Source organism: Medicago truncatula, chromosome 4, assembly GCF_003473485.1.
Source record: "Medicago truncatula cultivar Jemalong A17 chromosome 4, MtrunA17r5.0-ANR, whole genome shotgun sequence".
NCBI lineage: Eukaryota > Viridiplantae > Streptophyta > Magnoliopsida > Fabales > Fabaceae > Medicago > Medicago truncatula.
Window position 1 is genome coordinate 36,246,540 of NC_053045.1, and position 16,005 is coordinate 36,262,544.

A 16,005-nucleotide genomic window follows, 5' to 3' on the forward strand; every position below is an offset into this window, starting at 1 on the left:
ATGTAATGACGAAAACTTTTAAAAAATTATTGTCAAAAAAATATGACCGTTAAAAAATTAAAAAGGAAACTGCAACTGAAAGAGATTCTTGAGGAAAAGTGATTATAATTTAACTTTTTATATAAAAAAATTAAAATATTATTTAGTTATTTTTTAAGAAAAGGCAAGTAAATAAAAAAATGATGAAAAATAGAAAACACGTGCAAAACAAAGACAGTAAGATACGTGGAAGCACGCGTGTGCAGAGAAACTAGAGACAACACGAGGTCGGTTATCATTTAGTCTGAATCGAACCTCGTACAGTTTCCCCCGACCCGGACCGACCCGACCCGACCCATCTTCTATCTCCTTCACATTTTATTACAAATATTTTTTTCATTCTTCCATTTTCTCCTTTTTTTTTTTTTTTTGCCTCCGTCTTTCATTAAGATCTATATAATTCCTTCGTATTACACAATCCTTTCCTCTTCCGTTCAGATTATTATATTAACCTTTTCGCTCTCACAATTTCTTCTTCTTCTTCACACCCCTCAACGATTTCGCCACAGGTACTTACTTTTTCCCCCTTTTATGCTTTTCTGACTCATTTTAGGGTTTCGCTTTTTCATCAATCGGTAACAATCGATTCAATCACCGACTCTACACTGATTATTAGTTCATTTGAGTTCGTGTTTATGGATTCTCACTCGATTTTCAACCTGTATCTGTAGTTTTGATTTTTTGTGCTTCAATTTTTTTTATTTTGTTTGTGATTGTGCTAGGTTATTTTTTTCAAAGATTTATGCATAAAATAGTGGAAATACTTTTTTTTTTCTTCATATTTTTTCTGGTGCTAAAATATAGTTTTTTGAGTTTTCGGTATAATTTCTATCACTGTTTATGTTGAGTACATGAAAATTTATTATTATATGAGAAATATAAGTAGTTGTTTTACTCTAATTTTCTGTTGTACTGTATGTTATCATTTTGTGAATGTGTACAGGTTCAAATTCAAATGCTGGCATGTTGTTTTGATTTTTCAGATTTTTTTTAGTTTGAGTTTTTGTTATGATATTCTTGGCTAAGATGATGTTTTGGGTTTTTTTCTTCTTCAGGTTTTGAGTTTGGATTAAGCAAAGTATTGGTTGGAATATGAGCACTCGGACAAGCAGGGTGCCTGTTGGTATCAGAACTAACCGGCGGAGGAAGGCAGCTATTGATCTTGACCTTAACCGAGTACCGGCTGCTGAACATTCAACTGCTCGGAATCCGATTGCTGAGAATCCATCTGGTGAGAATCGTGAGCAGGAGAGGCGTTTGACTCAGTTGGGGCCTCAAGAAGTTGAAGTTCAAGCTAACCAGCAACAGGAAGTAGAAGTTCAAGCTAATCAGCTACAGCTAGTTGCGCAACCTGAACCTACTTTGATTGATGTGGAAGCCATTGATGACGACGATGTTGTTTTATCTTCCCCGAGGGCTTTTGCTGAGGTTTGTCTCCTTTTTTCTATATTCCTTGTTTCTATTGTCTTCTAGTTGTTACTAGATTTCCTTGTTGGAAATTGATCTCATTTTTTTGTGTCTATCTCATCTTAGGCCAAAAACAATTCTCGAAGAAATCGTGGAAGGACTGTAGTTGATGTCGATTTAGGTAAACATGAAACTCCTTTATTCTCACAAGCAAACATCATGTTTTTTAAAGTTGACAATTATTGTCAGATAGTTTTAATTTTATAGCCTGTACATTTATCTCAGCCAAAGTAATCAAAGGAAATAATAGAACTCAAGTGGCATATATCCTAAAAGTTTATTTGTAGCCCATTATTTGTTTCCCTATAGTTATGTAAGGGTTAGGGAGTGTACTATTCCTGCTAGCTATGGAATTAAGTCATGTTTTTCCCAGTGCTTGCATTTATATTTTTCAGCATCGCTTCCCCTAACTTTCCCCAATCCATTTCTATGCTGATTAGGTTAGAATGCCTTGTACTGATGTTGTTGTATTGTATCCCATCACATGATTTTTGTTGTGTAATAAAATAGTTTGTATCTTTTTGCTGATATAGCCTGTCAGTCATGTTTTTTGCAGAAGAGCAGATTAGGTTAAGCAACAATAATCGCAACAAACGCAGACGAGAATCTCCAAAACGATCAATTTTCAACTGTGATCTTTATATAAATTTGGACGCCAGCAGCAGCAATACGGTAAAATTTCTTTCGGACATGTCATACTGCTTTATGTTCAGTGCTTTTTCAGCCTTCATTGTCTGAATAAATTAGCTGTCAGATTGTACTAATTAACTTTCAACGTGTGACAAATATTTAGCTTTTGAATTAGTAATAGTTAGTTTTCAACCTTGTGGCATAGAATTTGGTACTGCTTTATGATTTGTCGTGGCATAGAATTTGGTACTACTTCTTTATGATTTGTTTCTAGCAATGATCTTTAGGCAATTGTTTACAGTACCCTTTAGTTTATTTGTTATAGTTGATCTAGAATTGCATTTAGTTTAATAAACAGATCCTTATAATATATTGTCTAAATATAGACCACTTATTGCACAATTATATATATTTACTTCTCAAGACTATGTCCTTCTATGGTTCTTTCGGGGACCCGAGGAGTTAGTCAATTTCAGTTGTAGGACAGGGAAAATTCCTTCTGTGGGGACAGGCTACCACTGAGCAAAAGGAGGGCTGGCATGGATATTTTAAAATCAGAGATAGTAGATTTATGGTGTTTGTAATTGAAATATTTTTACTTGCAAGTGTCGCTTGCAATCGCTGCTTGCTTTTGCAGATGATGTGTTGTTAGAGCTGTTCATTACATCAAACATAATTTGACTCTACCTTTTATAGAGCCGTTACCAATACTTTTTCGATGCACTAGTTTTTTTTCCTGCTTTTTTTAAATCTCTTTAGTACTGCACTGCTTTAAATCACATTATTTTCAATATATAAGTTTTGCCTCATGCTTGGTAAAAAAAAAAAGGTGTTGCTTCATCCTTGGAGATTTGTTTTAGTTTTTATAATACATTTCTTTATCGTCTATTGTTATTTAATCACCACCTCCAACAAACAAAAACTTATATAAATGCTATGAAGGTTTACTGGAGTTCTAATTTTTGACTTGATTTGGATGTCCCTTCTGTAGATGGAAAGTGTCAAAAAGCCACCTGAGCCTCCAAAGGAACCTGTCTTCACCTGTCCTATATGCATGGGCCCTATGGTTGAAGAAATGTCAACAAGGTGTGGTCATATTTTTTGCAAGTCGTGTATCAAGGCTGCTATAAGTGCTCAGGCAAAATGTCCCACCTGTAGAAAAAAGATTACTGTGAAAGAGCTTATAAGGGTGTTTCTGCCAACAACTGCTTGAGGTATGGCCAAAATTGCCGATGATTATTGACATTGGTTGATATCTTGTCACAGATGAAGTTAGTAGTTGGTCTAGAAAGGGAACACGTAACTTACATCATTGATTTTTTTTTTTTTTTTATGCCAACTTTATTCGAAAATTTCTTTTTATTACTTCCAGAAAAAGGTATATATAAGAATAGGTGCCCGTGCATATATCACAAAAATGCATAAATACTTGTGCGTGCAGAAATTAAAGAGGTATGGGGAGGAAATGATATATGTTGAGACAGTAAAAAGAATAGGTGCTTGGAGATATCAGTGGATATCGTCAATATTATTGATGATAACGATATACTCGTGTCTGAGTATAGTTTGCGGCCAAATGAAAAACTGCTACTCCAATCAAAACAAAACTTGAGAGCTCTCTTTAGTTTGTTTTTGCATATAGCTCCCCTTTTTATCTTTTGAGGTGTTCTCAAGCAAGATTTTAGTGCAAGTGAGAAAAGCTTCCATTGATAAAAAGTAAATCTATTAGCGTTTTTTCATGTTTCACTTGAATCTAAAACAAACTGACTTGTGAAATTATGATTTTTTTTACTCAGTGAAACAGTGTTTATCTTTTGATTTTATCACTTGTTGTATTTTATATTTCTATACGAAATATCATGTCATACCCTACTGTATAACTCATACCTGTGTCTGTACGGCTAACAGCTTTGTTTTTAAACTTCGATTAGGTAGATGTATCTTATTCTTTTTTATTTCACTGTATTCTGCTAATGTGTGTTTGGCTCATGCAATAAACCCAATTCTTTCCTAATTGTTTAATTAGAAGGCCATCAATTTTTTTTCCCGTCAATCTGTCACTGTAATTGTAAATTATCCGTAGTTCCTTACGTTGATTGATTGCCTTTTTGCCTTACAACAGGGTTTCAATGCAAGCTGAGCTGGTTATGGGGATTGGAAGAAAGTTGTAGTTTCAGAGATTACTGGGTGGTTTTGTTGTTTTAAGTAGCTATTTATCTTTGTTTAATTTATCATTTATCATTCACATATATGAAGATCTTTGGTGGATACAATTCCTTGCTCAGTTTTTTTTTTTTGAGCTTTCATGTTCTGAAATCTGAACCTTTCGTCTATCTTTTTTTTGGTGGATGATACACTGCTAGAAAAGCCAGTTGTGATCTAATATCGATTCCAGGGATTTATGTATGTATATTAAATCCTTGAGTTTATTGGTAGAATTCCTTTGATTCCCCGTTAATGCAACATTTTGCCAGTATGAATTGCTATCTGCTTTAGTTATCAGCTTACTTTCCTGCGTTGTTTGCTACTCGATGGTCAAGATTCGAAAACAAATTGATAGTTTTTACTTAAAACATTTTAACAAAAATACTTATACTAGTATTGTTTTTTTAATGCTTGTGCCGTTTTTTTTTTGTAAATAAGTATAATCATTGTAATTTTTTTGACATGTTCTTTTAACTTGTACATAAATTATTGAAAACACTAAAATAAATGTGGCATAAATTAGTGTTTAGTTGTTCTGTATATAAATCTTGCGCGCTTCTCTCCAAAATATGAGAGACGTCCTCTTTCTAAAGGAGGTTCTTTTGATTACTAAAATTTCTATCTAAAAGCTTTAGTGGTGCTAAAGTGAGTATTATATGATTCAACTATTTTACTTGTGGTTTTGATATGACTCGTGAGAAAGGTTGCAGAGCTAACTTGGGGGATTTGATTTGGACAACTGAAAGGTTCCCTCAATTTGATTGGAGTCGAGGATTTGCTTTCCCTTTTAATGACACCTTGGTCCTTAACAAAGATCTCAAGTACTCTACGACATCTTGGGGGCCATGGGTTACAGGTTTAAAGGGACGTTGATGATTGTTTGATGAATCATCGTTCAATTTCTTTGATTCAATGTCCCTTCAGTTTCTATCCTTACTCCATTCCTATTCACCATCTTCTTCGAATATGAAATGTTCTTTTGAGGTTTCAAAAGTTCTTGCCCTCGTCTCTATAGTAGCTCTTCGATCCTCTTATGTGTATTTCATCTTTTTCCTCCAATAGTATTCATGCTACCCCGATTTATCCATCTTCATCCTATCATGTTTACTATCTTTCCTTAGGTTGTGTTTTTATGGAGGTTTTTTTGCAATCTTTAGACATGATTGTACAAGCATTTGATACGGTTGCTATCACGGGTCTTGCCCCACAGTACCACTATATGTAGAGGTGGCACCTTCCTATCAATAAGGGCCTTGACGGTGTTTGGTGGCGGTGGTGTCTTGTTTCCACCGTAGTGGTTTTATCCTTCTCGTTTATGTGAGAGTTTTTTTCTTAAGAAAAAAAAAAAACACAATGGTGGAAAGATGAGCTGTGGAAATTTGTTTATGATTCACACTTCCACGTTTATTTGAACAAGAATTTGCAATGATGACGATAAGGGAGCCAAAGTCCCATGCCCTGAACAACACCTCTTGCATTATGACCCAAAACCTCATAAATAGTGATGGTAGTCCTCAATTATTTGGACGTGGTGCTCTTGCAATCACACCTGAACTAATGGGCGATACGCTTTCCAAGTTGTATGCCAATATTGGAAAACTAGAGCAAACCATCTCGGTCTTCTTTAAATCTTTTGATTGTTATGAAGTTCAAAGAAGAGCTTTTAAGCATTTAATATTCTCCCTTAAAAACTTCAAGCATAAAAAAGATTGAAACTAACTTTGTCCCATTATCACATACAACATGCAAATACACTCAAAAGTGTGTTTGTTTCAAGGTGTATAATGTTGTTAATTTTGAAAGTGTTGGATTGAGCATGTTTCTTTAGTTTTGAAAAATTGTTGGGATATTTTTTATTCTCACAGATATTATTTACATATTTCTCCACTTGTTATTAGTCTCATAGAAATAAAGCTCAATTAACTATAACATCTTCCTACATTCACATTTATTAAATATTCTTAGAAAATAAAAAATATTTTTTTGGTAACGAAAAAGTAAAAAATGGGCTGGACCGGTAGTAAACAGGCCCAAGTTTAGACATATAAAATCGGACTCCAACTAGGGTTTTTCTTCGGAGAGTTTTCGTCACCGCACAGCACAGCACAGACACAGAGCATTAGCACCAGCAGCAATGGTGCGTAAACTCTATCTCAATTCAGATCTTCGTTTATCTCCATTTCTTCACAGTACTTATCAAATTTTGTCTCTAATTAACGTTTATCTTCATCGTCTTTGATTTCTTAGGCTCCCAAAAAAGGTGTTAAAGCTCCAGTTGCAGCTTCAAAGAAGAAACCTGTAAGTAGCCGCTTCAATTCCAATCTCATTTACGATTTTCAATTCATTTTTTGTATTGTTTTAAAAATGCTTTTGATTTTGTTTTTGGAATTGTAGGAGAAGGTTACGAACCCACTTTTCGAGAAGCGTCCTAAGCAATTTGGAATTGGAGGTGCATTGCCACCCAAGAGGGATTTGACCAGATTCGTTAAGTGGCCGAAGAATGTTCAGGTGCAGAGGAAGAAGAGGATTTTGAAGCAGAGATTGAAGGTTCCACCAGCTTTGAACCAGTTCACTAAGACCCTCGACAAAAATCTAGGTCAGAAATAAATTATTGTAATGTTTCGATCTGATTTTGAGTGCTCTTAGAGTTATTTATCTGTTATTATCAATTTTTGTAATATGTTAATTATGGTAAATTGTAAAATTAATATAGGACCTTGGATAAAAAGCTTGCTTATCTACAACTAATAGCATAAGTTTTGTATAAGCTATTTCTATAGCAAAAGATAAATAGGTTGTTTTCATATGCTATCTTTGTGGACTCATGAAAATATTTTGAAAACAAAATTAATCAGGGTTTTGGCCATTTGCAGCTTGTTGCATTAGTGTTTATCATGATTATCAGCTATTTGTATGAAACGAAGTTAAGTTGTTTTTGTATGTTTTTATAACTTCTCCCAAACAGTCGGAATACTTATGCTATTAGTAAACTCTAACAAGCCAATCCAAAACAGCCCTTATTTGAATGAATCCTTGCTTTCGAAATAATTTATCAATGCTCATGAAATTAGCTTGATAACTTTGCATGTGCTGCATAAAGGCTGGTAATTTTGTGATTTCATTGCTTTGGTTTCTTTCTACTGATTTCTTCCTATGAAATGGTAGATTGAGTATGCTGTTACTTTGACAGTTTTTGTTATCTCAAATGTTATTTTACTGCCATACACATTAGGTTGTAATTTATAGCACTGCTAAGCATTTTACTTGTTTGTTTTGACATTAAACAATTGTTCGTTATGGTTATATTAGAGTCTGGAGGGAGTACTTTATTAGTTGGGTTCCCTGATATAACAATATACTGATTCTTTGTTCATTTTTGTTGCTTTATATTGAATGTGATTTTTTATCATCTTTGATTGTCGTTCCTCTGCAGCCACAAGCTTGTTCAAGATACTTCTGAAGTACAGGCCTGAGGACAAGGCTGAGAAGAAGGAGAGGCTTTTGAAAAGGGCTCAGGCAGAAGCTGAGGGCAAAACAGTTGAAACTAAGAAGCCTATTAATGTGAAGTATGGCCTCAATCATGTTACCTACCTCATTGAGCAGGTTGTCTTTCTGTCATGTTACAAGATTGCTGATTTTTCCTTCTAATTTGTTATTTTACTTTGTGATATTGATGAATGACTGATTAAGCTTTATTTTCTTTACAGAATAAAGCCCAGCTTGTCGTGATTGCTCACGATGTCGACCCCATTGAATTAGTTGTCTGGCTTCCAGCCTTGTGCAGGAAGATGGAAATCCCATACTGTATTGTTAAGGGCAAGGCCCGCCTAGGAACTGTAAGTTTGTTGTGATTTGAATACCTATATATGATTTATGACTGAATTGAATTCATGTAATGACTAATTTAATCTCCCTACACTTAAAACAGGTTGTCCATAAGAAAACTGCTGCTGTTTTGTGCTTGACCACGGTTAAAAATGAAGACAAAATGGAGTTCAGCAGGGTCCTAGAGGCGATTAAGGTGGCATATAATTTTATTTTCATTTTTGTTCTCTACTATTTATATAATCTTGCCATTTAAACTGATTTTTTTTGTTGGTTTTATTTTAGGCAAATTTCAATGACAAGTATGAGGAGTACAGGAAGAAGTGGGGTGGTGGAATCATGGGTTCCAAATCCCAAGCCAAGACCAAGGCAAAGGAAAGGCTTATTGCCAAGGAGGCTGCCCAGAGAATGACCTAGGAGTTGTGTGTTATATTCTGTTGTTTCTTTATGCCAATTTTGTGTTATTTACTCAAATTGAAGTTTTTTTTGTAGTCTTGATTTCCTAACAAAAACGTTTGTTATTTACAATAGCCGGAGTATTATTTTTTCTTCAAGTTATCCTGGATTCATCATAAACAATATTACCTCTGGCAACAGAATTTTGGTATAATCATATGATCAAATGTTTTTATTAAAATTTAAATTGTAGAATCAAATAGTCATAGATCTAACGTCTCATTTCAATCCAATCACACTTGCCCATACTGGGCAAGTATCATTTGCATTTGTTACATTGTGGTATATGGTTATGTCAGTTGAAGCTAGGAAAATGAAGAAAAAAGTTAGTTATCATTCTATATTAGAACATCAAAGCGCAATGAGAATGTTCAAACCAGAGTTTTACCTTTGTATTGTGATGTTTAGTAGTAAGATGCTGAGGTTTAATAGCTGTTCATGAAGAAATCTTAATAGATTTAGAAAAATGGGAGATCTGAGAAGTTACAAGTGAAATTGGGAACAATATTACCTATCAGTGAACTTTGTAGAGGAGATATGACATTCCTTTGTTGTCTATAAAGGTCAACTCTACTATTAGTGCGTCTGGCAAACACGTCAACATTATACATACAACGAGCAAGATGTAACTTCACGCAAAGATGGTCAACTCTACCATTCAAAATTCATCTTACTTTTACGTTGTTTTCTTCATGCAAAGAAGTTTAATGCATTCGTTTATAACAATGTGGCAATTAGTTTAAATGGAGCCACCTTAATTTGTTAAAGATTATGGGTAATTTCATTTACTTGTCTTCTAATAATGAGAAAGTTCACAAGATTAATATATAATACAACCGAATTCACTGATAATGGAGACTAATTTGGAGTCCAATTCAAAATCCATTTTGTGCAAGGGTAAGTCGTTCAGCCGGTTTAGAGCAATTAAAAGCCTTTATCTGTATCCCAGCTCAAGTAATTTAACATGTTGAGAGTAAAAGTCTAATAAATTCAATAACTATTCCTTTAAAAAAAATTAAAATCATACATGTCAACTACATGAATCAAATTTTACTATAATGTTTTATCATAAACCATATTTCAACATAACTCAATAGTCTATATGTCTTTCTTAACAGTTTTCTAGTTTTATAGGTGTTTTTCATGTCTTTGGTGATCGATATGATTATCCTCCATTAACTTCTTGCTACAAAAGCTCCCACATATCCTAAATCATATATTCTATTTTTCACCACATTTTCTATTGTAGGTGCAACCCCAACTCTTTTTTTAATGAGGCCGTTTCTAATCGTATCTCATGTAGTCATACCACATATCCAAAACAAAATCCTCATCTTCGATACACTTATTCTATTCTTGTGTTGGTTCTTCACTGTCCAACATTCTATTTCATACAACATCGTCGATCTTACTATTATTTGATAAAATTTCCGCTTCAATTTGAATGCTACATTCATATCACATAAAACACCCGAGACTCTTCTTCATGTCAACCACCAAACTTGTGCAAATATTTTCTGAAAAAAGTTATATTGACTGTTTTAAATTTACCATCTTCTATTATTGGCGCGCTTATATAAAGCTGCTTTACTTACTTTCCCGCTACAGCTTACACAGACTCACTCAGCATTTCAAAGTTTCTTCTGTGAAAATACCAGAGAATGGCTTCTGAATCCGATCAAGCATTCTCAGAAACCCCAAAAGTGCTTGAAAACTGATGGCATTTCTGAAACTGATCGAGCTTCCAAGCACTTGAAAAACTGCGAAATACGCCTTGAAAGGATATCTAAATTACACAATGGTATAATCATTGTTAATGTATGCAGCTTAGCTATAAATTATAATATAACAGGTTCTTTCGTTTCTAATGATATTTCTTTATCATAATCTTTAGCTACGGGTCGCATTAAACTAATGGATATGCTTGTGGAGCAATCTTGGTTGGAAGGTTTACCTGGTGAATTCCAGATTTTTGATTTCAAAGGCTCTGCATCTTCTGCTGTAAATCCTCCTCAGCATTTGATTTTCAATGCTCTTAATACTACTCCTTTTCATCCTGTTAAGGTTGTGATTCTTGGCCAGGTTTGTGGATTTTGAGTTTTCTACCTGGCCAAGAATCCATATTCTGAAAGCTGCACATCCCTCCAGGTTGACTGTGGAAAGAGGTTTCTTTAGCTGCAAGTAAGTTGGTTTTTGCATTCTATTTATTGTGTTAATATAGCAGTGTTATAAAGTATGTTTGAACTTTCTTCTTAGTGTATGTATATGAACCTGTTTTAGTTGATTGTTTGCACGATACTTTGATTTTTGTAACTTACCTTCCATTTCTGCATTGATCAAAGGCTTCTTGTCACAAGATAACTCTTGTTGGAGTCTGCAAGGTTCAAAATGGAGAAGCTGCAGTTGTTAAGCATTTAGGGTCTGATTGGTTTAATAGAGATATCGGTGAGAGTGAGTAGTTTATAAGTGGGTTTAAAGAATTTGCAAGTGAAGCTGTGAAGAATAGTACCTAACAATGAACTATGGAAGAGGAGCTATGACATTTCATTGTTTTATGCACTTCATATCAATGGAGCGACTAAACACGAGAGAGTTCACAAATTTCAGTTTTTACAAGCATAAAACGCCATTGATTATCCCTTATACAAATTTCACTGCCTGCTTTGTTCAGTAAGATAGACAAAGATGCATCAACATTGCGATTTTAGCGATTATACTAAATTTTTGAATACTTGGTCTTTAATCTATTTTATATCAATTTTTTGGCAATGGTTTTTCAATTTCTGCTATATATTTTGTCAAGTAGAATATATATATTTTTTAGTATAACACAAGTTTTTTTTAAGCAAATGAGCAATCATCTGCATGCCCTAAATAAATTAAAATAAAAAAGGAAAGTGACAAGAGAGCTCGTAATTGTTATAACAAGAGACTCTCAATCAAGTTTTAGAAAAATGTTCAGCTAGAGAGAATATAAGTAAAGATGGTTTGAGATTCTTGAGATTGAACATGAAATTTATTAAACCTAGTTCATAATATCACATAAAAATGAAGTACATTCTACTTTAAATCTCTTAATACTTTTTTTTTTTTGAAGGAAAATCTCTTAATACTTAAAATGTTTTTGTTGAGAAATTTTTAAGAATTATGTGTTTAATTAAAACTGATGGATTTTTTTAAACCGGAGTTAGGTTCAAATATGTTTATGATTATAATTATATAAACATAAATCTGAAATTTGACAAAAGAATAAAAACAGGATAAAAGACCAAAGTGAAAATGAAAATTAAGGTGGAAAATCATAATTGTTAATATTACAAGGAAAATCGAAAAATATTAATTATGTACTAAGCCATTTGTAACAAAATATTGTCCCAAGAATCTTGACTCATTTCACTTTTCAATACAACATTAATTACTTTTTTTCAATTATAACTCTAATTAATACTATTTTCACTGCTTCCAATTAAATATATTCTACTTTATATTTATGATAAAGAAAAATGCACCAATACTTAACAAAGACACTCAAAACTATTTCTCTTTCTCTTTTCTTTATACATTTTTCTTAATCTCTGTGAAATGGAAAATTGGCTCAGTTAAACTGGGACGGAGGAAGTACTAATTTTATGGATTCATCTAGTTCAAGTTTTTTTTTTTTGTTGCAACACTAGTTCAAGTAAGGTATCATGTTAAAAGTAAAGGTCTTATAAATTTAATAACTATTCCTTTAAAAAATAATAATAATTATGTATGCTTCAAATTACACTATAATATTCTATCATAAACTATATTTCTAGATCTTCATCTATTTTAATGATCCGACTATCCTCCATTTTATCTATTTTTTTTACTACATGATCTAAGTCTTTTGTTTACATAACCAAACCACTAAAGTCTAATTTGTACTATCTTTTCTACTAATAATCCAACTTTCTCTAATGTTGACATTTCTAATTTTGTTTTCCTTACTACATGTGTTGGTTCTTTGTCCATACAACATCCTTGGTCTTACAATTGTCGGATAAATATTTTGCTTTAACTTGAACAGTACTCTTATATCAGATAAAATCCTCGATGTTCTCCTCCATATCAACCATCCAACTTGATAATTTAAATTTCGTTAGACAAAATTTCAGTAATACCGTTTTTGCACTAAATTTAATTTGATTCATCATCAAAGGAAACATGCTCTCATTCATTTTCTAACTAAAAAAATAATCACAATACTATAAGTAATTTAATCACACAGCTGTCAACTGTCAAGTAACTAACTTTGACAGCTGTCACAAAACCTCTAACAGAAACGGTTATGAGTAAGTTACTACTCACTTATTTATATATAGATGCTTTACATACATTCCCGCTACACATACATTCTCACTCACCATTTCAAATCAAGCTTTGTTTTGTGAATAACAGTAAAGAAAATGGCTTCTTCATCTTCCAAACCTGATCATGCTTCCAAGGACATGAAAACCGATGGCTCCTCCACCCTCTCTGCTGCAAAAAAATCGAAGAGAAACCGCAAAATCTGCCTCAAAAGGCTTCCTAAACACAATGACAGTATGTATGATATTGATACTTACTTAGCTATAATATAACAGGTTCTCTTGTTTCTAATCATATTTTCTTTATCAGAATCTATGGTTACGGGTCGCATTAAACTACCTGATATGCTTGTGGAACAATCTTGGTTGGAAGCTTTACCTGATGAATTTCAGAAATCGTACGCCCTGGCTCTTTGCATGTTCGTTGGAAATGAGTATTTTGCTTTCAAAGATTCTGTATATCCTCCTCCGCATTTGATTTTCGATGCTTTTAACACTACTCCTTTTCATTCTGTTAAGGCTGTGATCCTTGGCCAGGTTTGTGGATTTCTGTTTGAATTTCAGTTTTCATTCTCTATCTTTTTGTTCACTGATTTTGATTTTGGTTCTTTTAGGAACCTTATTCTGGACCTGGTCAAGCAATGGGGCTATCATTCTCGGTTCCTCGAGGAGTCCAATTTCCATCCACTTTGAAGAATGTACTTAAGGAGGTTAAGAATGATCTTGATTGTAAGGTTCTACGTCATGGCAATCTTGAAAAATGGGCTCTGCAGGTAACCATTCATTAAAGCTTCTATAGAAATTGGTTATTTTGATATTGTGATCATTCTTTAAAGAATCTTGTCCATAACATTTCACATTTGTTTTATGCAAAAAGAGTGATTTCCTAATAAAATATACTAAAATGACGGATTTCAGATTTGTGGATTAGTCATTCGTAATTAAAGCATACAGGGTTAGTGAATACATTGTGGACCAATATGTATTTTTCTGTTATTCACAAATTTGTGTAGATGGTTTAACATAGTATTAGTAGATTTTGTTTTTCAAAAACTATTCTCTGACCACAACTTTAACTTAATTTCAGGGCGTTCTCTTGCTGAATGCTGTTCTCACAGGTTAGATATTTTACATTTTTGTGAACTTTTAATCAATAGTATTGGTGACTTAAAGTCATAAACTATTTGTGCATGATGATCTAGTATGAAAATTACCCTTACTATGTTTGGTGTATTATGTTTGTATACTAGTATTTTGTAACTAGCTTTCAATTCAGGTAGGATAAATGAAAATAATGCAAATGCACATGCAAACATAGGCTGGGAACAATTTACGGATGCTGTTATCAAAACGATCTCAGAGAAGAAGGAAGGACTTGTGTTTCTGCTGTGGGGAGAGTATGCTCAGGAGAAAATTCGGTACTGCCATTAGTTGATTCTATAAATTTGGCGTAATTGTTTATTTTAGCGGAATGGGCGACAAGCAAGTTATTCTTCTCACTTTGGGTGTCTTATATTCAGCTTAATTGATCAAACCAAGCATCATATTCTGAAAGCTGAACATCCTTCTGGAGCTACTGTGAAAGGAGGTTTCTTCGGCTGCAAGTAAGTTAGTTTTTGCATTATTTTTATTGTGTTAATATAACAGTGTTGTAAAGTATGTTTGAACTTTCTGCTTAATGTATATATAAAATAGGCATTCACGACGAGGCTTAAGTTTGTCTGAAATATAAGGGCACATGAGACAGTTGTTATGAAGAAATAGTAAATTAGAAAAAATGTGCGCAGCAAAGTGATATATATGAACCTTCTTTGTGCATATACAGTTGTTTGATATAATTTATCTTCCATTTCTGCATTTATCAAAGCTTTTTTTTGTCCCAAGATAATTCTTGTTGGAGCCTGAAAGGTTCAAAATCTAGAAATTGAGGAAGTGAAAATAACTAGTTCATGTGATATGGTTTTGTCAAAAAAAAAAGTTCCTGTGATATGAAAAATGAGAGAAGAAAAAGGAAATTGTGATATAATCTGTACAACATTCAAAATTTACATTTTGCTTATATTCTGTTTCAAAGAATACCAAAAGCAAAGACGGTGGTAGCCTCGCCCTTTGGTCAGAGATGTCATTGCATCTCTTTATCACTAATACTGTTCCACTAGTATATTGAATTCTAATATCTTGCTTAGCTTTATTAAGGACTCTTGAAGCAAGTTGAAACTTAGATCTTATACATTATAAGATCTAAATGTATATTCACCTGATCAGTTTTAATTTTATCAATCTAAGCAGTTTTTCATTCTTACTTTTTGTTGTGTTTGTTTGATTTTCTCTGAACAGGCACTTCTCTAAAACTAACCAATATCTGGAGCAAAATGGGATTGGTCCCATAGATTGGAAATTTTAATTTTCATGTAGAGTTCAAGTGCTTTTTTGAGCATGTTTTCCTTGATGTATAAATGGTTCTGTCGATAGTTTTGCCCTGAAGTGTGTTCTTATTTCTAAATTTCACAATAGCGACCAATACTATATACTAGTAGCAATTTGGCATAACATTGTTCTCGGATTCTGAATTGATTTCGTCTATTATCCATGCGTTGTCTTCTTAATATCAACAAACATTTTACTTTTGGTGGAGATTATGAAATGGTATTATGAATGTGTTGTCTTCAACAAACTGTATATTGGATATATTGCCATGTCGTCTCTTAAACAATCAACATAGTTTTTAAAACATAACAACGTACAATAAGAAAAGGGATCCATTGACTCTAGGAATAATTCTCGAGTTACTCCAAATCCCTACAACCAGTTTTGTTTTAATCTAATGGTCTTCATTAGTTACAAATTAATCTAACTAGTTGTTTGGATCAAAATCTCCCTGTTCCTTGGCGCCTAAGAAATAGGTGGATGAATTGCAAGACTACTCTAAGAAGTATTGAGTGGGTGGTACCCATATACATAGAGAAGGAAATGTTGTTGTAGATGCTTTAGCTAATAATGGCCAAAGCTTAATGATATTAGCTAATAATGTTGTTGGAGAAACACAAGAAGA

At 33.2% G+C, this 16,005-nt stretch overlaps 3 protein-coding genes across 4 annotated transcripts; all 3 read left to right on the plus strand.

Moving 5' to 3' along the window:
* Positions 1-392: 392 nt before the first annotated feature.
* LOC25492825 (E3 ubiquitin-protein ligase RNF4) lies at positions 393-4,616 on the plus strand. 2 transcript variants are annotated; one of them, XM_013601071.3, is made up of 6 exons: positions 393-548; positions 1,095-1,467; positions 1,573-1,627; positions 2,048-2,178; positions 3,128-3,350; positions 4,259-4,616. In XM_013601071.3, exons 2-5 carry the CDS (start codon positions 1,132-1,134, stop codon positions 3,347-3,349), a joined length of 744 nt encoding a protein of 247 aa, XP_013456525.1. In that variant the 5' UTR covers positions 393-548; positions 1,095-1,131; the 3' UTR covers position 3,350; positions 4,259-4,616. The 2 variants fall into 2 exon arrangements, with proteins under 2 accessions (XP_013456525.1, XP_013456526.1); XM_013601072.3 differs by having other exon boundaries at positions 2,063-2,178.
* Positions 4,617-6,340: 1,724 nt separating this feature from the next.
* LOC25492826 (60S ribosomal protein L7a-2) lies at positions 6,341-8,777 on the plus strand. The gene is made up of 7 exons (XM_013601073.3): positions 6,341-6,478; positions 6,589-6,639; positions 6,736-6,937; positions 7,775-7,944; positions 8,049-8,177; positions 8,270-8,362; positions 8,452-8,777. Exons 1-7 carry the CDS (start codon positions 6,476-6,478, stop codon positions 8,581-8,583), a joined length of 780 nt encoding a protein of 259 aa, XP_013456527.1. The 5' UTR covers positions 6,341-6,475; the 3' UTR covers positions 8,584-8,777.
* Positions 8,778-13,052: 4,275 nt separating this feature from the next.
* On the plus strand, positions 13,053-15,357 carry LOC25492828 (uracil-DNA glycosylase, mitochondrial). Its single transcript, XM_013601075.1, has 7 exons — positions 13,053-13,188; positions 13,264-13,490; positions 13,568-13,726; positions 14,041-14,071; positions 14,230-14,371; positions 14,474-14,557; positions 15,291-15,357. The coding sequence occupies exons 1-7, from the start codon at positions 13,053-13,055 to the stop codon at positions 15,355-15,357; spliced, it is 846 nt and encodes a 281-aa protein (XP_013456529.1).
* The last annotated feature ends 648 nt before the right edge of the window (positions 15,358-16,005 follow it).